Below are 25,111 nucleotides of genomic sequence, written 5' to 3' on the forward strand. Positions count from 1 at the left end.
CACTTCGTTCTCAGCCAATGACAGGCGACGTCGGCAGGAGACGGCCTACGGGGGCCCGCAGAGGTCCTTCCCCGCCGTCACCTATAGCTGCTCTTTGGGAAAGCGTGGAGTGAGGGCGGGAGGAGTTAGATCTCGAAAGTTCGAAAAGTGCGGGCGACATCCGGGCCCCTGGGGCTGTCGAGCTGAGGCGCGCCTTGGAGCCCTGCTTGTTAGGGCTTGCAGCCATGCTGAAGTGCGAGCTGAGCGGCAGTCAGGTGAAAGGTGGAGCGACCTTTCTTGCCTTCCTATGTAGAAAAGGGAAGCAAAGAAGAAAGAAAAGAAAGAAAGCCTAAGATTCATGGAGGCCATTTCCCCTTTGCCCTTCATGCGCAAGTGCTGGCGACACCCACCCAAGCTCCTAGTAGCTTCTGAGGGAAGAGAGCCTGTCTGCTTTTATTTGTGCTTAGTATTTACTGTCTTCAGTGTCCGTGAAATGAAATTGCACCATCGGAGCGGAGATTGGGAATGCGGGCCTCAAACTCCGAACGATTTAGGACTGCGTGAGGAGGAGTTGGGGGGGAAATGATGCTTAGACAGTTGAAGTATTTAGGGCCAGGTTGATTTAATCAACCTGGTTTTTATTCCAGATTCTTCCGTTTTTCCACGTCTGACTTGGGACAAGCCACCGAATCGCTGTGGGGGCTCAGTTCCCTCATCTGAAAAAATGAGAATTAGTAACAGCATTTTTGTTGCAGGGCTTGTTGTAGGAATGAATCAGATGCGGAGAGAGCTCAATTGTAGATGGGAATGTATAAGTGGTACTCTGTGTAAGTTACTCCAGAAAGTCTCTATTTAGGAAAACTGGTTTCCTGCAGATTGTAAGCTGGTCCTAGAATGGCGTCTTGTGTGGTGGTTACCTTACCCCCCTTCCCCCACCCCGGATGGGGCCATCCACAGAACGGTAGTGAGGAACAGGGAGGGGAAGCACGGGCTCCCGGCTGTTACAGGCTCTCCAAGTTCTAGAAGTTCTCTCACAGGGTGTAGTTCAGTTCTCAATAAGCAGTTATTTTTATGATTGCTTTTGCCTACCCCCCTGGACTGTATGTAGTGCACTGTGAGGGCAGAAGCTATTGCTCTTCAGTTCATTGCTCTACTCCCCTTGCATTGGGTTGTACTCAGAACATAGGCGGTGCTCAAAAACCATTCGCTGGGTGATTGAGAGGTCTGCCTGAGGCAGCTCCTGGAAAAAGTGCTGAATGAAAAAGTGTTGAATGTGAAGTGGAAAAAAAAGAGGAGAAATGCCTCTTTTTTTTTTTCTCCCCATGATCATCCCGTCTCAGTTTCAGGCTGGCACCCCCAAATTTGCACACTTCTGATCCTTAAGCATTGTAATCAGATTTTATGTCTGGAATATTTTCTCCGTTTTCTATTGTTCTGTGGATCGATATGGTCTTTTTCTTTTCTTTTCTTCTCTTTTCTTTTCTTCTTTTTTCTCTCAGAGAGCACAAGTGGGGGAGGGAGAGAGAAAGAAGCAGAGTTAGTGCTGAGTATGGACCCGACCACAGGGCTTGATCCCATGACTCTGAGATCATGACCTGAGTGGAAATCAAGAGTCAGATGTTTAACTGACTGAGCCACCCAGGCACCCTATGTGGCCATCCATTTTTATTGCAGCATAGTATCTTATATTTGCCACATTTTGTAGTTATTCGTAATTCCTGAGAATATTAACAGTGTCATACCAGTTTAGACAAATAGGGAAGGGAAGCAAAGCCTTCCCAATCACCCAGCCTAGCCTCTTTCTTACAGGGAATCTGAGTGTGTTTAGTGAGCAGATTTAGCATCTTGGATGCTACCCTCAAATATCAGAGATGTATCTCGAATGCTTCTAACTTCTCTCTTATAACTTATTTTGACCTTGCCACCTATGAGGTTATTAAAGCCCTTCAGATGAACCTCTTCATGCTCTGTTTTCACACTTCTAGGGGAGGGGGGATGTCAGGTAATATATTTATTTTAACCAAGTCTGAAAATAAATTGGTATGGAAATTGGCTTGCTGCAGTAGCTCCATGCAAACCATCAGAAAGGAATAGTGTGTGTCTTATCATTTTGCAGTCTGTAAATTTATTGAGCTCTTAGTATGTGTCTATGTGTCTAGCATTTTGTCAGGAGTATTATTATGTATTTATTTATTTAAAGATTTTATTTATTTATTCATGAGAGACACACAGAGAGAGAGAGAGGCAGAGACACAGGCAGAGGGAGAAACAGGCTCCATGCAGGGAGCCCAATACGGGACTAGATCCCAAAACTCCAGGATCACGCCCTGGGCCGAAGGCAGGCACTAAACCGATGAGGCACCCAGGGGACCCTTATTATGTATTTAAAGCAATTTTTAGCATTGGTCTATGAAACACTGTTCTTTATAAATTTAACGTGAGTCCTCTGAATGCTGAAGTAGCCTTATGATTTGTTTTTATTGTTTGAGGAAAGAATGTAAGCAGTGCCTTTCTTTTTCTCTGTAGTATTTGGGAAAGCAATCCAAGCTCTATCACGAATCAGTGACGAGCTGTGGCTAGATCCATCTGAAAAAGGTGTAAGTAAGAAAATTAACCAGTATACCATCTATTAAGGCAAAAGAGGATGTTTAAAGATCCCAATCCAGATTGAATGTTAACTAGGAAACTCAGAAATTTTAATTATCCCTTTCACTGCTCATCTTTATTTTACATGTCTGAATACATTGAGAGCATATTAAACTTAAAAATCAGGCAGAGAAACACAAGAGATTTAAACCAGAAATGGCAAACTGATGGTCAAGAGGCTAGATATGACTTGCCGAAGTGTTTTGTGGGACTATACTGTTTGTTATTTTTTTATTTTTTTTATTTTTTTTTATTTTTTTATTTTTAAATTTTATTTATTTGTGATAGTCACACAGAGAGAGAGAGAGGCAGAGACATAGGCAGAGGGAGAAGCAGGCTCCATGCACCAGGAGCCTGATGTGGGATTCGATCCCGGGTCTCCAGGATCACGCCCTGGGCCAAAGGCAGGCACTAAACCGCTGCGCCACCCAGGGTTCCCTGTTTGTTATTTTTTTAAATGAAATAATTTTATAAACTTAAAGATTGGGGGAGTCCACATAAAGATCTGAGTTTTCTGCTTCTCTTAAAAACTTACAAGGTCTGACAGTTTGGGGCCAGCATTAGTATTCCTAAGTGGAAGTAGTTGGCTGGCACTGACCAACGGTTTCTCCCTTTAGATGAGGCGAGAGATTGCCATTTTGCTGCCATCTTTCTACCTCTTTTAACATTATCTACCACTTTGTACATTAAAGCTAAAGGCATTTACAACTTTACAATTTCAACATGCAAGATTTTAGAGTTAATATCTACATGTATTCAATATAGACGTGTATACTGTATATATGTATGTAAATTCAATATACAATGTCTAATGTAACCCATTTAATATCTATAATAAATCATATGTATAATGTAGTCCATATAATGCACTTACCATCTCATAACCTTATTTAAACACATTGAATTACAGTGTTAAACATAATAGAATTTTTGAATTAATCATTTAGTGAAAGTTGATTTTTTCCTTAACTTTTATTTTTCAGCTTGCTTTAAGATCTGTGAATTCTTGTCGGTCAGCATATGGATGTGTCCTCTTCTCTCCTGTGTTTTTTCAACATTATCAATGGTCAACCTCAGTGAAAGTAAATGATAATGATTCTACAATGTCGAATTTAAATTGCAAATTGGGAATGAAGGTAAGTATAAGTGGCCCTGGTTTTCTCTTGTAGAAATATTTGTTACAAAGGACATGATATCTATTCTGCATTTAATACATGGTTTAATGGGTTACCTGGGTGGGTCAGCAGTTGAATGTCTGCCTTTGGCTCAGGGTGTGATCCTGGAGTCCTGGGATCGAGTCCCACATCAAGCTCCCTGCGTGGAGCCTGCTTTTCCCTCTGCCTGTGTCTCTGCCTCTCTCTCTCTCTCTCTCTCTCTGTGTGTCTCTCATGAATAAATAAATAAAATCTTTAATAATAATAATAATAATACCTGGTTTAAAAGGCATGCAGGACACCCAAATGCTTATAGCAGCAATGTCCACAATAGCCAAACTATGGAAAGAGTCCAGCTGTCCATTGACAGATAAATGGGTAGAGAAGTGTGGTATGTGTGTGTGTGTGTATAATATGTGTATTTATATGTAGTGGAATACTACTTAGCCATCAAAAATGAAATCTTATCATTTGCAATGATGAGGTTGGAACTAGAAGATATGCTAAATGAAATAAGCCAATCAGAGAAAGACAATGATATGGTTTCATATGTGGAATTTTTTTAAAAAGATTTTATTTATTTAATTCATGACAGACACACACAGAGAGAGAGAGGCAGAGACACAGGCAGAGGGAGAAGCAGGCTCCATGCAGGAAGTCCAGTGCGGGACTCGATCCGGGGACTCTAGGATCATGCCCTGGGCTGAAGGCAGGCACCTGAACCGCTGAGCCACCCAGGGATCCCTCATATGTGGGATTTAAGAAACAAAACACAAGATCACAGAGGAAGGGATGGAAAAATAAAATAAGACAAAACCAGAGAGGGAGACAAACCATGAGACTCTTAACTATAGGAAACAAACTGACGGTTGCTGGAGGGGAAGTGGGCAGAGGGACGGGGTAACTGGGTGATGGGCATTAAGGAGGGCACTTAATGTAATGAGCATTAGGTGTAATATGCAACTGATGAATCACTATACCTCAGTAACTAATAATACTCTGTATGTTAATTTAATTTTTAAATGAATTGACTTGAATTTAAATTGAAAAAAGAGGAAAAAAGTGTTAAAAGAAGGGGAAAATACCTTCTTAATCCAGAAAAAAATATTGGTTATTTTATTTTTAAGGTTGAATTACACAGTCACATAGTTCAAAACTGGAATAAAAATTTAAAAATATATAAAAAGGTATGCAGGACAAATCTATTCACTTAGGAGCATACATTATCTTGTTAGTTCATTTAAACTCATCGAGCAACCATATTAAATGTGTGCTGTTCTATTATGTATTTGTGTTATAGTCAATTCTGCCTATCTTTAGATGTCCAAATTCTCTTGAAAGAACTGTAGAGAAGTGTAAAATATTCACCAGATCCGATAAGTGCAAAGTCGTCATTCAGTTCTTCTGCAGACATGGTAGGTGTAATTAAAACTAGTTTTATGTATTGTGTGTTTTTTATTAATAATTTTTATGTTTAGAATATTCAAATTGCATGTTAATACTTCTCATTGCATTACTGCTTAGAATTTGTGTGGTTTTGTGGTAGGGACGTTGTAAGTACTTGAAAAGTATTCTCTTACTTGTCTCTGTATAAGTATCATGAAATGATTGATATTCATTTTTTTCCCAACTTGTCAGTTGGGAAAGCTTTGCCTGCATACAAACCAATTTTTTTTTAAATGTCCAGTTGAATTCAAACAATAGGTGGTCTAAAATTAACTGGCTGCTTGATGATATTCTGTAAAAGCGCCTTGGTAACAGTGTTCTTTGGTGAGAACAGAAAGGAATAATGCCAACCTGTATTGAAAGTCCTCTAGGAGGCAGATGGTATTGTATCTGAGATTGAAAGAAGCATGATCACTGGCTCAAGGTCACAAAACTAGTAAGTCGCAGAGCCTGGCTTTGAGTTGAACCCCATAGTAGTAGGAGCCAAAACCTTTATACATTCTCTCTGTCACACCAAACTGTAAAACAGATTTCCTGCTTAACAGTCTTGCATGGTAGATATTTGAGTGTTGTATTCATAGGACATTTACATGCTGAAGTATGGATAGCACATTGTTTAAGAGCATGGACTTTGGAGGCCACAAGGTCTGGGGTGAAATCCTGCTCTGCCCTTTTCTTGCTGATACTTTGAGGAAATGATTTTACATCTGTGTGCCCCATTTTCCCCAAATATAACATGGGGGATCATGTTAGTCCCAGTGTTCTTGGGTTTTTGTGAAGATCCAGTGAGTTATAGGAAGTTACAGTTCTACAGTACTTAAAAGAATGCCTCGCATATTGTCTAAGTGTTAGCTGTAGTTATAATTTTTATGATTGCTACTATTTTATTTGAAGTTAGCACGTAGAATTGAATGCTTTCAGAAAGCTCGTGCTTGTGATATTAGTCTAAATCTTTCTTTGTAGTGGAATGGTCTTCTGGAAGGTTGTCATAGTGTTACAATGATTTCATATCTCTTAGTTTGCCTGACATTTATCTTAATATTTTAAGTTCATATTCAAATTATATTCTTTAATTTTTTTCCCTGCAAAATATCAATGATTTAAGGTGGTTTTCCCCCTTCTTTGAATTTTAGTTCACATAATAGCAGAATCACTTAAAGAGCATCGTTAAAAGCACAGCCTGCTTTGACATCACAGACTTGTGTGTGCATTCTTCTATACTTCTTAATAGCTTTGTGAAAGTACATAAGCTTTGTCAGCACAAATTGAACAAACTTTTTAGAATCTCAGAAAGTAAGAAAGAGAATTTTATTCCAGCCCATGTTAGGACTACTGCCCAGGAAAACACACTTTTCACAGGGAAGAAAGTGGCTCCAGAGAATGGACAGTTTTTATAGGGTTATATACATTTTTTACATCTTGTAAAAGCTAAAAAAGATTATAGATTAGCATGTAGGCGGGAAGCATGAGTTTCATCCTAAAGGAATTCAGGGAGCAGGAGCTTGATTGATGCCTCAAGGACAAAATGGTTTTCCTTCAGGCTGCTCATTCACAAAGCAGATGTACAATGCATGCGTGGCAGGCCATAAATCAGGCTTTTGGTTTGAACAAAGTTTACATATAGTTGTGCTAACTTAGAAATCTAAGGTGCCCCCCCCCCCGTATATTAGGCTTTTACAGAGTTTTTCTGTCATCAGTTCTCTGAACTTTTTTTCTTTTTTGTTTTTTTCTGTAAATGGGGATAATTTTACCTACCCTCATGTTCCCGGGTTTTTGTGAATGTGAAATGAGATCACAAGTGTGAAGCATAGAGCCTGGTGTCTGACACAGAGGGAGTACTACAGGGTCAATGATTGCTGTTATTACAATTACCCTCATCCCTTATTTCCAGCTAGATTTTGAACAACCAACTTTTCAGTTTCTTTCTTTTTTTTTTTTTTCCAAATGTTTATTTATTTATGATAGTCACAGAGAGAGAAAGAGAGAGAGGCAGAGACACAGGCAGAGGGAGAAGCAGGCTCCATGCACCGGAAGCCCGATGTGGGATTCGATCCCGGGTCTGCAGGATCGCGCCCTGGGCCAAAGGCAGGCGCCAAACCTCTGCGCCACCCAGGGATCCCAACTTTTCAGTTTCTTAAGGCTCTCTCAAATAGTTTGATTTAGAGTAATGTCTATTACATATTTGTGATTGATTGATTTTTTAATAGCTTTTGTAGGAAAGCTGTAGGAGTGAGGATGCTTTCAGTAGCAAGTAACAGGAAAAAAAAAAAAACACACACACACAGAAATCCCAACTCAAATTGACTTTAATAATAAGGAGGAATATTGGTTCATGTAAACAAAAAGATCAAAATTAGGCCACAGATGTGGTTCAGTCTAGGCTGCAGCAGCTACTGCTTCTTTTCCTTCTTCAAATTCATTCAGCTCTACTTTTCTCCATGTGATTTATCCTAAGGCCAGCTTCTCTTTTAAACTTCCAATGATACGGTGGCCTGTAGTAGCAGCCAGGGCTACGTGTTTCCTCTTTCATATCCATTGAAAAAAGAGCTTGACTTTGCTTCAACTGGACCAACCTAAATTAATCTTAGTGGCCAGGGCATTCGAGTCTCAAAGTGCCATATGTCATCCAAATTTAATTGCGGGGGGCATAAGATTACACCAATTGGTTTACACCAACGGGGGCCCATCAGTGATACTGGAAGTAGTCAGTCCCCATGTGAACCTTATGGCTGCGACGAAATGGGGAAGGGCCGGCTCAGGAAGGAAGGAGACTGTAGGACATGGATGCTGCTGTGTAATTGGGGTATAGTTTCTAAAACTGTATGCACACAGCAAATGATGCCTGCGATTTTATATCTATCATCTAGTGGAGAAACATTGTTCAGGGACGCCTAGGTGGCTCAAGTGGTTGAGCATCTGCCTTTGGCTCAGGGTGTGATCCCGGTCCCAGGGTCGAGTCCCACATCGGGCTCCCTGTGAGGAGCTTGCCTCTCCCTCTGTCTATGTCTCTGTGTCTCTCATGAATAAAAAAACAAAAACAAAAACAAACATTGTTCAAATTTAGTTGAGAAAAATCACCTGGGCAAGAGATAGCCCATAAGCTGTTAGAAATACATGTTTGGGGGATGCCTGGGTGGCTCAGTAGTTGAGCATCTGCCTTTGGCTCAGGGCGTGATCCCAGGATCCTGGGATTGAGTCCCACATGGGGCTCCTCTCACATGAACCTGCATCTCCCTCTGCCTATGTCTCTGCCTCTCTTTCTGTGTCTCTCATGATTAAATAAAACCTTTAAAAAAAAAAGAAATACATGTTTGGGGTTGGGAAAGAAATTAAGGACAGTAATGTAAATTTGGCTCTCTTCACTGATAGAAAACAATAGAAAAAACATGAGCTACTAAAAAGACTAATTTCTCTAAATCTTTTTTTTAATTTTTTTTAATTTCTCTAAATCTAACCATGAAAAGTTTCCAGAACAGTGATGTCTTGAATTACTTAGCATCTGCTAATAGAAAACAAGGATTTTGTATCATCGAGAACCAAGATTTATCTGAAATATTTATCTTATTAATAATCCCACCAATTCTCCATACTTTTTTGGCACTGACCCTAGAGTTGCTAAAAATGAGTCTGTGAGTTCCTGAAGAACACTCTCTGATATATACCACATGCTACTGTGTTCTGTCCTGGCTCAAACGACCAGATTCCAGCAGAGAGGGGCTTCCATAAGAAGAGTGCACTGGGATACCGAGTGAAAATAAAACTTTTTTTTTTTAATTTTAAAAAGATTTTATTTATTATTCATGACAGAGAGAGAGAGAGGCAGAGACAGGCAGAGGGAGAAGCAGGAGCCCGACATGAGACTTGATCCTGGGTCTCCAGGATCAGGCCGTGGGCTGAAGGCGGCGCTAAACTGCTGAGCCACCTGGGCTGCCCTGAAAATAAAACTTTGATTCATATGCGTGTATTAATAAAGTGATGTTAAGAGGGCTGGGCTTCCACTTCAGGGTTTCAAGTTTTTTTTGTCAAAGGGCATTCTACAGATGTGCTAATGACTTTAAACTTGCTTGACAGTGAATTTATAGGGATTGGGGTACATTTGAATAACTTATAAGACTTTTGAAGTATCACTAGTTTCTGAAATTGTGAACTCTGCAAATGTAATATCTCCAAAATAATGGTTGTTTCTTAGCTGTACCCCTTCAGGTTTGAAAGAGTTCTCTGGACCTACTGAAGGAAGTTCCAAATTGAGCTTATGAAGTGGCAAGTAGAATTCTCTCCTAGTGTCAAAAATCCCATGGCCAGGAGCAGATGGTATGAGACACTACTACTCAGAATGATGCATGGACTGGCTTCTGGGCCGCAAACTATTGTCACCGGTCTGTGAGAAGTTAGGAGCTTATGCCAGAATTTAAGCCAAACATGTGACTAAGCATTTGCTTTAGTTCAGCTGTTGTTGTTTTTATCTTTTTTTTTTTTTTTAAAAAAAAAAAAAAGAAAAGAAAAAGAAAGAAAGAAAGGCTCCACTCCCAGCCTGGAACCCAGTGTGGGGCTTGAACTCACAATCCTGAGATTAAGACCTGAGCTGAGATCAAGTCAGATGCTTAACACTGAGCCATAAGCACCCCAGTTGTTGTTTTTAATAGTAAGATTTTCTTAATGAAAGAAGTCCGTTATAAATCAAAACTCCTTATCTCGGTAGAGTCCAGTACTTTGTGTAACACAAAATAAAGTTAATAGATGAACCCAGGGAGAAAACAGGACTTCTAAATGTTGATCCCATTTGCATCCTATCAAGGAAAATTGTTGTTAAATGAGAAGACTAGAAAAACCAGTGAAGAGGTACATCATGCCAAGTTGCTTAAAAAAGGGTAGAATTGGGGCAGTCCCAGTGGCTCAGTGGTTTAGTGCTGCCTTCAGTCCAGGGCATGGTCCTGGAGACCGGGGATCGAGTCCCACATCGGGCTCCCTGCATGGAGCCTGCTTCTCCCTCTGCCTGTGTCTCTGCCTCTCTCTTTCGCTCTCTCTCTCTGTCTCACATGAATAAATAAATAAAATCTTAAAAAAAAAAAAAAAAAAGGTAGAGTTGTGGGGCACCTGGGTTGCTCAGTTGGTTTAGTGTCTGATTCTTGATCTCAGCTCGGATCTTATTCTCAGTGTCGTGAGTTCAAGCCCAGTATAGAACCTACTTAAAAATAAAGTCGTACAGTGGATGTTGTTTGGGCCAGAAATTCAAAGGAGAGAAAGGTGAAGAGGAAAGGTTTTGTGGCTAGTGGCACCACATACTGGGTGAGTTTCCAGTAGATGGAAATGGGAAGGCATTCTATGGGAAGGAAGCCCTGTGAGCAAGGGTTTGGATTAAAAGTGTTTAGCACTTGTCAGTTGTAAAGGGAAAAGGAGAAGGAAGCAAGTAGCAAGAAAAGGAGCCTCAGGAATGAAAAAGAAATTAGGTATTTCTCTGCTTATTCATCTTTGGCAATGCCAGTATTCACTTGAGTGAAATATTTAGATGTCTGTTCTAGAGGTATGATCCTTGCTAAGGCTGTTTCTGGTAACAGTAGTGCCCTCTTTGGAGGGTATGAGGGTGCGGGGTGACTTACTTTTTCACTATCCTTTGGTAGATCATAAGCATCTAATACCTGTTGCTCCAAAAGTAACTTGAAAATTGTTTTTAGAATAGGCAACTTATGCCAACTATTGAACTTTGTGTCTTGCCAAAATAGAAATCACAATAATCCCTTGCAATGCCATGCTCTTTGTAGTACATCTAAAATTTATGGATGAATGCAAAGATGAAATAGGTTGGATATGTCACTCTAGTGCTCAAATTCTCTCAACTCCACTCCCTGCCCTAAACCCTCTCAATTTACCGAGGCTTAAAGCCAGAGATCTTATAATGGCCAAAAAGGTCTTACATGGGTTGGAAGATCTCTGCCTAGCAAGCTTCTTTTCCAAATGGCATGTTGCTTGCTCTTTTACCTCTTTGAAGTCTTTACTCAGATGCATTATTTCCATGACATCTTCCTTGACCTCCCTATTTAAAACTACTGTCTACTGTGACTGGCATTCCCTAGTGCCCTTTCTGCTTTGCTTTTTTCCTGTGGCCCTTATCACTATGTTTCCTAGCAATTATTTTACTTATTTATTTTCTTATTGTCTGTCTCCCCTCCCTAGAAGGTAAGCTCTGTGAGGATAGAAATTTTTGTTCAGCTTGTGCTTTGCTAATCCCCATCTCCTAAAATGGTTCCTGTGTAGTAGACTCCAAAAAAAGTGTTCACAAATTATTTACTGCTTCCCACCCTTCAAAAGCTGAAGTCTGTTTCCCCAACTGGAATCTTGGCTGGCCTTGGGCTTGCTTTATCAATTAAATAGAAGTGATATTGTGTGAGTTCCAAGCCTAGGCCTTAAGAAGCCTGGCAACCCTGGTAAGGCAGGAATCTTTCCTTCATCATGAGAACAAGTGCTGCACAGTCGACTTCTGCAAGATTAAGTCCATGTGGCGGGTGGCCTCAGCCATCCCAGCAGCGTCAGCCATGCCAGTTGTCCCACAGAGGCCCTACACATGGAAGTGTGGCCATCCAAGATGTTGGGCCACAGCTAAGCCAGCTTAAAGTAGAACAACTCAGCTGAATTGTGAACAATAGCAAGTGTTTGCTATTTGGGGCCACTTAGTTTTGGAGTGGTTTCTTTTCCAGCAAAAGCTAACTAATGCAGCTTTGTGAGTAGTTGGTGATCAGTAAATCCTTATGAAATTAATAAATGTTGCTGTTATTTTGTATCAGAAAAATATCCAGGGGCACCTGGGTGACTCAGCTGGTTGGGCATCCGACTCTTGATTTTGGCTTAGGTCATGATTTTAGGGTCGTGGAATTGAGCCCTGTGTCAGGCTCGTTAAGCCTGCTTGGGATTCTCTCTCTCTCCCTCTGCCCCATCAAATTAAAAAAATCCAAGTTAGTTGAGAAATGTTTCTAGTGGTCCCTTTGATTCTTACAACATTATTATGCTGTAGGAAGCTACAGCCCACTTGGATTTTATTATATGGGCTCTGTATTCAAACTTAGATAGAAATTCTACCTATACTTGTTCAAGTAGCATTGCTTTGAAAAGTCAGCCTCACCGAGCTGCAGTTTCCTCTTTTAAGTGCCTACCCCATAGGGATATAGTGAAGATCATAGGTAATGTATGTAAAATGCATACTACAGTTCCTGGCACATAGGGCTGTAGACATAATGACTACACAGTAGAAGTGATTTTCTCCTCCTCTCAGAGAAAAAGAATTTACAGACCAGATGTCCGTGTCTGACTTCCAAAAGTCTCTGCAATACAGAAATATCAGACCTGGATAAGGAGTACTAAAAGAGAATGATAGGTGTATGAACTATAGTGGGCAATCACTATTTTACACAGAATTTAAGAAGTCACCTGTATTTCGAAAGAACTTGGGAGCTCTACTGCCTGAGTGTCCGAGGATATGGCGTGTTGTGTGCTGTCCACTAGAGAGCGATAAACACATTCTATAAAGGAGTAGTGCTTCAAGCTACATGCACCTGGCCAGATAGTAAATGTTCCTTTCATTTTATTATTTTAACTTGGCTGTGAAACTTAGACTTTTTAAATAGTTTATGTTGCACTTAAAATTATTAACAGATTGCTTTGTTCTTTTTAAGGTATTAGAAGAACTCACAATGTGTGTTTTCAGGAAAGTCAGCCCTTGCAAGTTATTTTTGAAAAGAATATGTGTTCTAATACACTAGTCATTCAGCCAAGGTAATGAGTTCTCTGGTATTTATTTTTCTTTTTCTGAATATAATATGGGCACAGAATAAAGAATTAATGCCTTTAATTAAACTTTGAAATCAGTTATATTTTTTTAAAAAGCAAACATTTGACTTGGAGAAATCCCCTCACAAAGTCAAGAGGAAACCGTAAGAAAGATAATAGTAGATAATATAATTGCTAAATGGGGACACCTGGGTGGCTCAGTGGTTGAGCGTCTGCCTTTGGCTCAGGGCGTGATTCTGGGGTCCTGGGATTGAGTCCCGGGATCGAGTCCCACATCGGGCTTCCTGCATGGAGCCTCCTTTTCCCTCTGCTTGTGTCTCTGCCTCTCTCTCTGCCTCTTTCATGAATAAGTAAATAAAATCATATATAATGATATATATATATAATTGCTTAATGGTAGCAATAATAATTTAATGGCAAGAAAGTTCTAAAAATATCCCATTAGTGGCTTTTTACATCCAGAGGTACCAAGAGAAAAATATTTTAACTAATGATACTTTGCATTTATATATTGCCTTCTGTCTGAGTCTTAAAACACACAACATGAGGAAACTTTAACATTTTTTATGTAAACCAACTTTATCCCAAGTTGGCATTTTTTCTTTAGAGGAGTTAGGTGCATTTGTCAGTGTAAGTGCACTCATTTTTTTAGTTAAGCTGTAGCATTAAACATTAATTACTTTGCGAACCAAAAAATATTTTATCCTTATTGTTTTTTTAATTACACAAGCAATACGTGCCCCTTATAATACATCTCGAGTTTATAGAGGAGTGCAAGCATAAAAAATGAAAGGACTTTCCCCTCTACCTGTCCCTTTTATCCCACTTGGCAGAGGTGACATCAATCAACAGTTTGGTGTATATTCTTGTAGATTACCTTCTCTGTATAGATAATATCTTTGTAACTCACCCTCTCCCTACAGCTATGGATATTCTTTTTTCTTTCTTCCTTCCTTCCCCTCTCAAATTTATATTACATACTAGACACATACTTATAATTTTTTTCAAAAAAATATCCTACTATTATTGTTTGGGAACTTGCTTTTTTAAGTTTCTGTGTCAGTTCACTTAAATCAATTTTATTTATTTATTTTTATTTATTTACTTATTTTTTTATTTGTGATAGTCACAAAGAGAGAGAGAGAATGAGGCAGAGACACAGGCAGAGGGAGAAGCAGGCTCCATGCACCGGGAGCCCGATGTGGGATTCGATCCCGGGTCTCCAGGATCGCGCCCTGGGCCAAAGGCAGGCGCCAAACCGCTGCGCCACCCAGGGATCCCAATTTTATTGTTATTAATATTTGCATAGTTTTTCACTGTAATGACTGAACCATAATTTAGTTACTCATTATCCTAGTACTGAAAAAAGTAGGTTGTTTCCAGCTTTTTTGCCATCCAGAGAAAGTATATTGGTTGCCTATTTCTGTGGAACAAAACTTCCCCAAACTCAGAGCTTTCAGAAACCAGACATTTATTATTTCATAGTTATAAGTGAGGCTTAATTGGGTGCATCTGGTTCAAGGTATCTCATGGAGTTGGAGTCAAGCTGGCAGCCAGGGCTGCAGTCTCATCTGAAGGCTGGGCCTGGGGGGATTCACCGACATGACTACGGGGAGGCCTCAGAAGACGGCTTCTAAGCTCACTCGTCTGGTTGCTGGTAGGCCTCAGTTTCTCACCACACTCTCTGAGGCCTCTCTGTGGACAATATGATTGTCCTCACAACATGGCCACTGGTAATCAGAGAGAGAGATTGGTGATTGAGGTAACTGATGGAGAGAGAGAATTCACAAATGGAAGCCAAAGTCTTCTTGTAACCTAATCTCAGAACTGACGTTTCATCACTTCTGCCATTTTGTTTGTTAGAAGTGATTCTGTAAATTAAGCCCATAGTCAGGGGCAGGGGATTATATGATGGCATGAATACCAGGAAGTGGGGATCATTGGGGGCCATCTTATCTAGGCAGTTTAGCACAGAGTCCTAGAAATGAAAAAGCTGGGCCAAAGGCTTACCAAGTTTTAGATCTGCAAACATACTGATTACCAAATTGCTGTCTGAAACATTATGCCAATTTACATTCCCACCAGAAGTGTAGGGGAATCCTTTCAAGTAACAGATATGATCAATCTTTAAAATTTTTGCCAACCTGATAGGTAGAAAATTGTATTATTAGATGTTCTTTTTTGTTGCATTGATTGCTTGGAAGTTTGAACATCTTTTCATATATTTATTGGCAATTGTATTTTTCTTTTTGAATTGCACATTTATATTATCATTTTTTTTTTTTTTTGGTGTCAGGTTATTTGATATCTGGTAAAACACTTCCCCCATAACACTGTAAAAGTTCCTAGATGAATTTGGTAGGTGTTCCTCATATTTTGGTATCAAGAAACACTGCTAAGCTAATGTCTAGCATTGGGTTAACATCAACATTACATAAATTCTAAGAATCTCATTTTTATTTGACAACAACCTTAATTTCATAAGTAGCCCAGATTTTGTGGTATAATAATAAAAAGTAACCTAATTAAAAATGGACAAAGGATTTGAATGGATATTTTGCCAAAGAAGATATATCAATGGTTGAAAAGCACATGAGAAGGTGCTCAATATATTAATAGGGAAATACAAATTGAAAACCTTTTAATCTGTGAATAGTACAGTATGTGAATCCTGTAACAAAAAAGCTGTTTTTAAAAAGGGAGCTCAGGATAAAAGGGCATTTGGGATGTCAAGACAGCCTTGAAAGTAATAGGTAATAATCTAGGACACATAACAAAGGGAAAGGGAATATAATAAGCAGCAGGCTGCTTGTAAACTTCTACCCCTCACCTGGATCTCCATCACAGTTCTACCCAGTTCTATCTGAACAGCTGTATTTTCTAGTACCTCCCTTAGGATTATGATTGCAGGACATTAAAAATATATGTTGGGTGTATAAAACCATAGAATTAAAGACATTTCTTCCAGTGTCTGGTTTATTCTGCAGCTTTCACATGTCTTACTAAGAATATATTTTACTATTCTCTTGGCCTTCAGATGAATTTTAAAATATACTAAAAATATCGTAGCTCATGTAGAAAAAAGATAGGTTTTTTTTTTTTTTGGAGGGGGGGTAAGTTTAAAAATATCTAGGCTGACTAACCTGTTTATTTCCAGAGTAAAGATTGGAGTCCCACTTAATAAGATTCTTTCTTTCTTCTTGTTTTTCAAATAACGTAATGCTTTTCATTACATTTCATAGAGTGCTTGCTGAGGCACTTGTTCTTTTTACATCAAGTCAAGAAGAAGTTACTCTTGCTGTTACCCCACTCAGTGTTTGCCTTAAGAGTTCCAGTGATGAACCAATGGGTAAGGACTCCATCTGTTGTGGCGCTTATATGGAATGTCACTTCCTGGCTTTCTTGATTACTGGCCATACAGTAAACATTGGTGGCATAACATTTGTTCTTGTCTAAAAAGCAGTAAGTTGTAGAAAGATCATTAAAACTTTTTAAGAGATCCAGGAAATTGAACACAATCAATAATTAAAATATTTGGCTTTGAAATTCAGGTTGTTTTAAAATTAGAATGGTTACTGAGAAAAGTGTATTTTCAGTTAAGATTTTTAAGTACTGGTTTTCATCTTTTAAAAAAAAGTTTATTTAATTTTTAGTAATCTTTATATCAACATGGAGCTCGAACTCATGACCCCAGGATCAAGAGTTGCATACTCTTCCAACTGAGCCAGCCATGCATCCCTGTTTTTCATCTTTTATCACCTTTTATGTTTAGCATAAAGAAAAATAAAGAGGTCAGCAATCCAATTGAGACTATCTTTAATCACATATGAAAAAGTAGCTTTGAATTAAAGATGTAAGATATTCCAGATGGCACATACACACAACAGAAAATGTAAATACTTCTTAAGTCAGCTCTTCCAAGACTTATCTAGAATGAATGGAGAGACTAAAGCATGATTAAATCAGGAGTTTTGCTATCAAGAAAATTGACTAGGATCTTTTGGGCACAAGCTGTTTGAGACTCTTTCACCTTGCTTGGGTAATTGTGTGTGTGTGTGTGTGTGTGTGTGTGTGTGTGTGTGTGTGTGTGACAGCAGTAAAGAAGAAGGTAGGGAACGATATTATTCTAAATTGAAAAACCAGCAGAAGTAGGGCTGAAATTGAATCAGATGACTTTCATGTTGTGCCATGTTCTTTTTCTTTTTTTTTTTTCAAAAAAGATTTATTTATTTTGAAAGAGAGAGTGAATGGGGCAGGAGTGAAGGGCAGAGGGAAAGAGAGAATTTGAAGCAGACTCCCCGGTGAGGGAGAAGCCTAGTGCAGGGCTCATTGCCTGGACCCCGAGATCATGACCTGAGCTGAAATCAAGAGTCAGCAGCTCAACTCACTGAGCCATCCATCCAGGTGCCCCTCCACATTCTTTTTCTAAATGGTTTCCATTTATGAATTCATGTGATCTTTGTAACAACTCTGTGATGTAGGTACTATTATTATGCACATTTTCTACAGAGAAACTCAGTGACTTGCCTAGTATCACACAGTTAGTAAGTATGGATTATCTGAACATAGGCTCCAAGGCACAGGCTCATTAGCACTGTGCTATTATTACTTCTTTCTAGTCTTATGTAGCATTGTTTTTGATAATTTAGAAGTTCATGATCTGGAAAATATATGCTTGGCTAGTGAAAGGGTCTGTTTTATATTTCATAATGTAATCTCTGAATAAAGATGGCCATTTAGCAACCAGGAGACACTGTCCCTTGTGAGCAGCTTTCTAATGAGTAGTTATAGTTATGGGTGACTGGGGACCCAGTTGTTTATTTTTGAACTTACTCTATGCTAGTACACTGGAAGTGACATGAGCCTTCTTGTTTGATAGGAATATGTTTTTAGGATAATATTTGGTCCCGTTAAAATATATATGCTAATTATTTTTTGTTCTTAAACTTACATTAATTTGTGTTCATTGAAGAAAATAAAAAACACAAAATAAGCACTAATAAAAAAAAAGTCATCTGACATCCCGCTATCCAGAGATAAGCACTTTTAATAGTTTGGACATCTTCTATACTTCAGATCTAATATCAGAATATTGGTTGAGTAAAGGTAATGAAATACTATGAAGTTACTAAAAGTAATCCAATTTAAAAATGGGCAGATTGGGACACATGGGTGGCTCAGTCATTTAAGCATCTGACTCTTGATTTCAGCTCAGGTTGTGATCTCAGGGTTGTGGGTTCAAGCCCGTATCGGGCCCTGTACCCAGTGTGGAGTCTGCTTGAGATTCTCTCTCCCTCTGTTCCTGCCTCCCGCTCTCTTTCTCTCTCTCAAATTTTTTTTTTAAAGGGGCAGAGTACCTGAATACTTTTTTTCCCCAAAGAGTACATACAGATGGCCACAGACAGATGAAAAGATGTTCAACAGCACTCATCATCAGGGAAATGCAAATCAAAACCACAATGAGGATGTAAGGGGGATGTGGCTGAGACATCTGTCACTCCATTGATCGCCAGGATTGATTCAGCTGATCTGGCTGCTAGGCAGATGTCCCCTTCCTTCCTCACGGCTCCATGTGTGTCCGTCCTGAAACTGCAAGCTCAGAGGCCTTCTTGGTAAAGGAGGACCATTCTTTGGTCAAGAGTATACAAATAGCTATGCTCCTCTGCTGGAGCCTTCAAACAAGCTTTCAAAGTCCATTTGCAGAACATAGGGCAGTCAAGCTTTCAAGACTCCAGACACACCCAAATGAGGTACTGCATGTGGTAATCTGCCTTTCTTTTCTTTTCTGTTCTTTTTTTTTTTTTTTAGATTTTATTTATTTATTCATGAGAGACACACACAGAGAGAGGCAGACACATAGGCAGAGAAAGAAGCAGGCTCCTCACAGGGAGCCTGACACGGGGCTCAATCCCTGGACTGGGATCATGCCCTGAGCTAAAGGCAGATGCTCAGCCGCAGAGCCACCCAGGTGTCCCTCTTTTCTTTTCTTTCTTTATTTTTTTTAAAAGATTTATTTATTTATGATAGACAGAGAGAGAGAGAGAGGCAGAGACACAGGCAGAGGGAGAGGGAGAAGCAGGCTCCATGCCGGGAGCCCGATGCAGAACTCGATCCCGGGACTCCAGGATCACGGCCTGGGCCAAAGGCAGGTGCCAAACCACTGAGCCACCCAGGGATCCCCTCCCTCTTTTCTTTGAAAGAAAAAAAAAACAATGAGATATCTATCATCTTATACCTTTCAGAATGGCTAGAATAAAAAATGCAAGAAATTCAAGTATTGGTGAGGATGTGGAGAAAAAGGAACTCTTGTGCACTGGTTTTGGGAATATAAATTGGTGCAGCCACTGTATAAAGCAATATAGAGGTTTCTCAAAAAATTAAAAATAGAAATATCATATGATCCAGGGAACCCTGGGTGGCACAGCGGTTTAGCGCCTGCCTTTGGCCCAGGGCGTGATCCTGGAGACCCGGGATCGAATCCCACGTCGGGCTCCCGGTGCATGGAGCCTGCTTCTCCCTCTGCCTGTGTCTCTGCCTCTCTCTCTCTCTCTCTGTGTGACTATCATAAATAAATAAAAATTTTAAAAAATTAAAAAAAAAGAAATATATGATCCAATAATTCTACTATTGGGTATTTACACAGAGAAAATGAAAATACTGATTTGAAACATATATGCACCTCTGTATTCACTGCAATATTATTTACCGTAGCCAGATATGGCAGCAACCCAAATTCATTATAGACAAATAGATAAAGAAGATGTGGTGTATACATAATGCAGTATTAGTCATAAAAAAGAATGAAATCTTGCCATTTGCAACAACATAGATGGACCTAAAGGATATAATGCTAGGGGCCCCTGGGTGCCATTGTTTGTTAAATGTCTGATTTTGGCTCAGGTCATGATCCTAGGGTCCTGGGATTGAGCCTCACATCAGGCTCCCTGCTCAGTGGGGAGTCTGCTTCTTCCCCTGCTCCTTCCCCTGTTTGTGCTCTGTCTCAAATAAGTAAAATCTTTTAAAAAACAGATGTAATGCTAAATGCAGTAAGTCCTTCAGAGAAAGACAGATACCATATGATTTCACTCATACGTGGAATTTAAGAAACAAAACAAATGAACAAAGAAGAAGATACAAACCAAAAACCATTCTCTTAAATACAGAAAACAGGGCAGCCTGGGGGGGCTCAGTGGTTTAGCGCCGCCTTCAGTCCAGGGTGTGATCCTGGAGACCCAAGATCCAGTTCTGCGTCGGGCTCCCTGCATGGAGCCTGCTTCTCCCTCTGCCTGTGTCTCTGCCTCTCTGTGTGTGTGTGTCTCTCATGAATAAGTAAATAAAATCTTAAAAAAAAAAATACAGAGAATAGACTAGTGGTTGGCAGAGGAGGGATGGGTGAAATAGATAAAGGGGATTAAGACTAATTTATCTTGATGAATACTGAGGAAAGTATAGAATTGTTGAATTTTTATATTTAACCCAAATTAATATAACACTGTATGTTAACTACACTTCAATTAGGAAAAAAAAAGAAAACGAGGAGAAGGAAGAAAAGGTACTTGGGTGTCTGTGTGTGTGTGTATTTCTGAGCATGTATATCAAAGATTTTTTTTTTATCAAAGATTTTTGTAGTGAAAAACTCAAAATTATTATTCTCTTTTATATTTCTGTGGGTTGATGGGACTCAGCTAGATAGTTTGTACTTGGGATCTCATGCAATTGCAGTTAGATAGTGGCTGAGTCTAGAATCATCTGAGTCCATCTAAGATGGCACACTGACATGGCTGGTAATTAGTGCTGGGAGCACAGCTGGGCTGTTAACCAGAGTGACTGCACACATATGGCCTCGCCATTAATTTGGACTTCATAGAGCATGAACTTGACCAAGTTGGCCAACTTGGCCATTGTGGCCAAGTTCCCAAGAATGAGTGTTGTAGGACAGAGGAAGTGGATGGAAGATAGAGGAAGTGGAAGTTGCCAGTCTCTTAAGGCCTGGGCTCAGAAACCAGCACGAGGGCAATTCATCTATAGCATCATATACTATTGGTCTCAGCAGTCAGGGAGCCAACTACCCAAATTCAAGGGAAGGGGACGTAGACACAGACCCCATCTCTCAATGAAGGAGTGTCAAAGGATTTGTGGCTATTTTTAACCTACCATTTAGTTATGTTTTATACTAAAATTTAGTAAGTACCCCTGGGACTAATTCTATTCTTTATTTTCTTGTAATATTGAACAGATTTGACCAATTCTGTGTACAGTGAAATGTTTGTTGGTCCAGATGAATTTGACTTCTTTCAAATTGGAGTTGATACTGAAATAACATTTTGTTTCAAAGAATTAAAGGTAAACAAAAATTTGTGTCAAAATTTCACTCGTAGTTTTTTAAATAAAGATTTCAACTATTTTTCTTCTTCTTCTCCACCCCCCCCCCCCCCCCCCCCAGGGAATGCTGATATTTTCAGAAGCTACACATGCTCCTATAGCCATTCATTTTGATTTTCCTGGGAAGTAAGTCCTTGGGAACTTTCTGAGCTTCTTCCTTTCTGCCTGCCTGCTCGCCTTCCTTCCTTCCTTTCTTTTGTTATATATCAATAATAGAATCCTTTGGATCACTTTGAAATTTACACCTCAAGAATTCCTTAACTTTACTGGCAAAACTTAGCAAACTAAAAGTTTGAGGATGCTTTTTTTAGTTGATAATTGAGAAAGATATATTTTGCAGAGTGAATACATTTATAAATTTGACATGGTGCTGAATTGCCTAATTAGAAAATTATACATGGCTTAAGCAAATCTAATTTCTATGAAACTATGATATTTCATATAGTATTCCAGATCTAAGCTTTCAGAGATTGGGTTAGGTTAGATGGACTTTTTGAAATGGGATCTGATGATGTCTAAGCACCATTTGACTATGTTAATTTGTGAAAAGATGGACAGGAGTTCTTTTACTGTTTCCTTTTACTTTTGAAGTAAGTGTTGTTTTCTAATTTTCCTAATGTCCATCAAAAAAAAAAAAAACATGTATGATGCTTGCTCTGACTTTGCCTTTTTTAGACCTATGGCTTTAAGTATTGATGATATGTTATTGGAAGCTAACTTTATCTTGGCTACATTAGCTGATGAGCCAAGTAGAGCATCTTCTCCGCAATCATTGTGTCTTTCACAAAACCAAAAAAGGTAAGGCCAATATTTTAACGTCTGTATTGGTTAGGAAAAAGCCATTGCAATTTTATTCTGAAATAATTCATTGGCATTCATGTAGGAAATGATGGAGGAATAAAACATTAGGAGATCAGAAATATTGCCTAAATCAGGAAGAGCTTACAGAGGGACCAACTAGGCATGGAAATATCACCAATCATGCACTAGCCATTTGCTTTTTCTCTCCTGCTCAGAATTTGACAGGACTGTCTGGTTAATCTTTGTTACTACCCAAACCTCATTTCAGTTTTGGCAGTTGTTTTTTAGGAGAGATATAGTGTTAAGGTTTACGGTTAAGTTTCTGTTCACTGCCTAGAACTCTCTTTCTCAGACATGGGGACAACCTTTGTTTTTCTTTTTTTTCTTTTGTCTCAATAACTGATTTTTGGGGAGGGGGTGCAGAGTGCTTCACTATAAAAGTGACTTTAAGGGTACTATGGGAAATTTGGAAAATACAGAAAAGTACAAAGAAGTACAAATTGCACCACCTGGAGATACCCACTGTTAACATTTGACTTGCTGTTTTTTCTTTCAGACTTTTTTTTTTTTTTTTTTTTTTTTTTTTTTTGCATAAGGTGTTTTAAAATAAGATCAGGCTCATATAGGATATATACTTTTCTGTCCTCTTTTTCCTCACAAAATGTATTGTGAATATGTTCCAGTATCACTGATTATGACTTGAAAACATGATTTTTAATGACTGTATAGAATTTTATCATACAGATATATAGTAATTTGACTTTTTTTTTCTAACTTGGGCCCTGTTACTATATCACAAGTTTGTCTCATGCACACTGGGTTGCTTTACTGAAGAATTTGAATCTGTAGAGAGAATTTCCAAATAATCACATATGTAAACATTAGCTTTCTTTAAAAATTTTTTTATTTAAAGTCTAGTTAACATACAAATGTGATTTTGGTTTCAGGAGTAGAACTCAGTGATTCATCACTTGCATACAATACCCAGTGCTCATCACAGCAGGTGCCCTTCTTAATGCCCATAACCCATCTAGCCCATCCCCCACCCACTTCCCTCCATCAACCCTCAGTTCTCTATCATTAAAAGTCGCTTATAGTTTCTCTCTCTCTCTCTCTTCTCTCTTTCTCTCTTTCTCTCTCTTTTTCTCTCTTCCCCATATGTTCATCTGTTTTGTTTCTTAAATTCCACATTTGGATGAGATCATATGATATTTGTCTTTCTTTGACTTCACTTAATATACTCTAGCTCCATCCACATTGTTGCAAATGGCAAGATTCCATTCTTTTTGATGAATGAGTAATATTCCATTGTATATATGTACACCACCTCTTCTTTATCCATTCATCCATTGATGTACATCGGGCTCTTTTCATAGTTTGGCTATTTTTGATAATGCTGCTATAAACATTGTACCCCTTCAAATCTGTATTTTTGTATCCTTGGCTAAATACCCAGTAGGGCAATTGCTGGATCATAGGGTAGTTCTATTTTTAACTTTCTGAGGCAAATTTTAACCTTCAACAATCAGTTTTATGTTGTTTCAATATATTCCCTAAGCTAGTGTTATCATTGTCGCCTCCTATTTCTTTATTAGTTGTATAAAAATATACATTTCCAGACAAACAATTCCTTCATTTAATCCCTTAATCCCTCAGGTCAGATCTGATGCACTCAACACACAACAATTCAAAGGCTGATAAAAATGTAACCAGCAAGGCCCCAGGATGTATTTTGAGTAAAGCAGCACCCAAAAGGCTTTATCCAAGTGAGACTCTCACAAACATCTCTGCATTGGAAACCTGTGGCAGCCCTACGATGAAACGAGCGAATGGAGACATTAGTGAAGTGCCAGAAAGCAGTGTCAGTGACACTGACAGGTGCCAGGGTCTCCGTATCTGCAGAAGGTAAAGGGAAAACGTTGAGATGCGACCATGTCTCTCAAGAATCCTCATCATCGGGGATCCCTGGGTGGCGCAGCGGTTTGGCGCCTGCCTTTGGCCCAGGGCGCGATCCTGGGGACCCGGGATCGAGTCCCACGTCGGGCTCCCGGTGCATGGAGCCTGCTTCTCCCTCTGCCTGTATCTCTGCCGTTCTCTCTCTCTCTCTCTCTGTGTGACTATCATAAATAAATAAAAATTTAAAAAAAAAAAAAAAGAATCCTCATCATCTGTGTCCCTTTGCAGTCTCCCTGCCCAATCCCACCCCAGTGTCCTGAAAATAGTTTCCTTACTTTTTGACAGGGGAGGAGTGAAACTGGTCTGAGATGGAACAAAGACTGTTTATAGACTGTCAGTACAAAAGAGTTTAAATTGCTTATTGAGTAACAAAGTGTATTCAAGTAGAGATTGGGTCACTTGTATTAAATAATAAATTGATTGCTTCCAGGATACCTATCTTTGAATACAAATACTATGCTAAAATCATACAATTAATGTTCTAAGATGAGCGTCCTTCTCATTTTATTTTTCAAATTGGGTTGGGAAATCCTTTACTCGTTGGGAAATATAAATTTCATCCCAACAAACATTACACATTATTTCATGGTGGAGCCCCAGTTAATAACCTATTGTATTACCAACACTTTACTAACTGGATGATGAGCTTTACAGAATACTATTGTATTAAACCTTATGATATCTATTGAACTGAAGATAAATATGATTTATTAGAAACTGAAGTATCTTGGGATCCCTGGGTGGCGCAGCGGTTTAGAGCTTGCCTTTGGCCCAGGGCGCGATCCTGGAGACCCGGGATCGAATCCCACGTCGGGCTCCCGGTGCATGGAGCCTGCTTCTGCCTCTGCCTGTGTCTCTGCCTCTCTCTCTCACTGTGTGCCTATCATAAATAAATAAAAAATTAAAAAAAAAGAAACTGAAGAATCTTGAATAATAAGTCCCAGTTTAACATGTTTACATTAATGTTT

At 39.2% G+C, this 25,111-nt stretch overlaps 1 protein-coding gene across 4 annotated transcripts; it reads left to right on the forward strand.

The window, feature by feature from the left end:
• The first annotated feature begins 104 nt into the window (after positions 1–104).
• On the forward strand, positions 105–24,264 carry RAD9B (RAD9 checkpoint clamp component B). Of its 4 annotated transcripts, none has more exons than XM_038575046.1 (10): positions 105–261; positions 2,506–2,576; positions 3,609–3,761; positions 5,080–5,194; positions 12,890–12,989; positions 16,247–16,353; positions 21,241–21,347; positions 21,448–21,512; positions 22,062–22,184; positions 23,844–24,264. In XM_038575046.1, the coding sequence occupies exons 1-10, from the start codon at positions 225–227 to the stop codon at positions 24,094–24,096; spliced, it is 1,131 nt and encodes a 376-aa protein (XP_038430974.1). In that variant the 5' UTR covers positions 105–224; the 3' UTR covers positions 24,097–24,264. The 4 variants fall into 4 exon arrangements, with proteins under 4 accessions (XP_038430974.1, XP_038430975.1, XP_038430972.1 ...); XM_038575044.1 differs by lacking the exon at positions 105–261 and adding an exon at positions 322–539; XM_038575045.1 differs by lacking the exon at positions 105–261 and adding an exon at positions 724–806.
• The last annotated feature ends 847 nt before the right edge of the window (positions 24,265–25,111 follow it).

This window comes from Canis lupus, chromosome 26, assembly GCF_011100685.1.
Source record: "Canis lupus familiaris isolate Mischka breed German Shepherd chromosome 26, alternate assembly UU_Cfam_GSD_1.0, whole genome shotgun sequence".
NCBI classification, from domain to species: domain Eukaryota; kingdom Metazoa; phylum Chordata; class Mammalia; order Carnivora; family Canidae; genus Canis; species Canis lupus.

What these genes read in the sequence shown, in the direction of transcription:
- RAD9B (XM_038575044.1), top strand. Translation starts at nt 338, where the DNA reads ATGGAGGCCATTTCCCCTTTGCCCTTCATGCGCAAGTGCTGGCGACAC. An exon ending in ATTGCAAATTGGGAATGAAG is followed by an intron (nt 3,762 to 5,079) that starts GTAAGTATAAGT and finishes TTTGTGTTATAG; the next exon opens with TCAATTCTGCCTATCTTTAG. An exon ending in CATTTTGATTTTCCTGGGAA is followed by an intron (nt 21,513 to 22,061) that starts GTAAGTCCTTGG and finishes TGCCTTTTTTAG; the next exon opens with ACCTATGGCTTTAAGTATTG.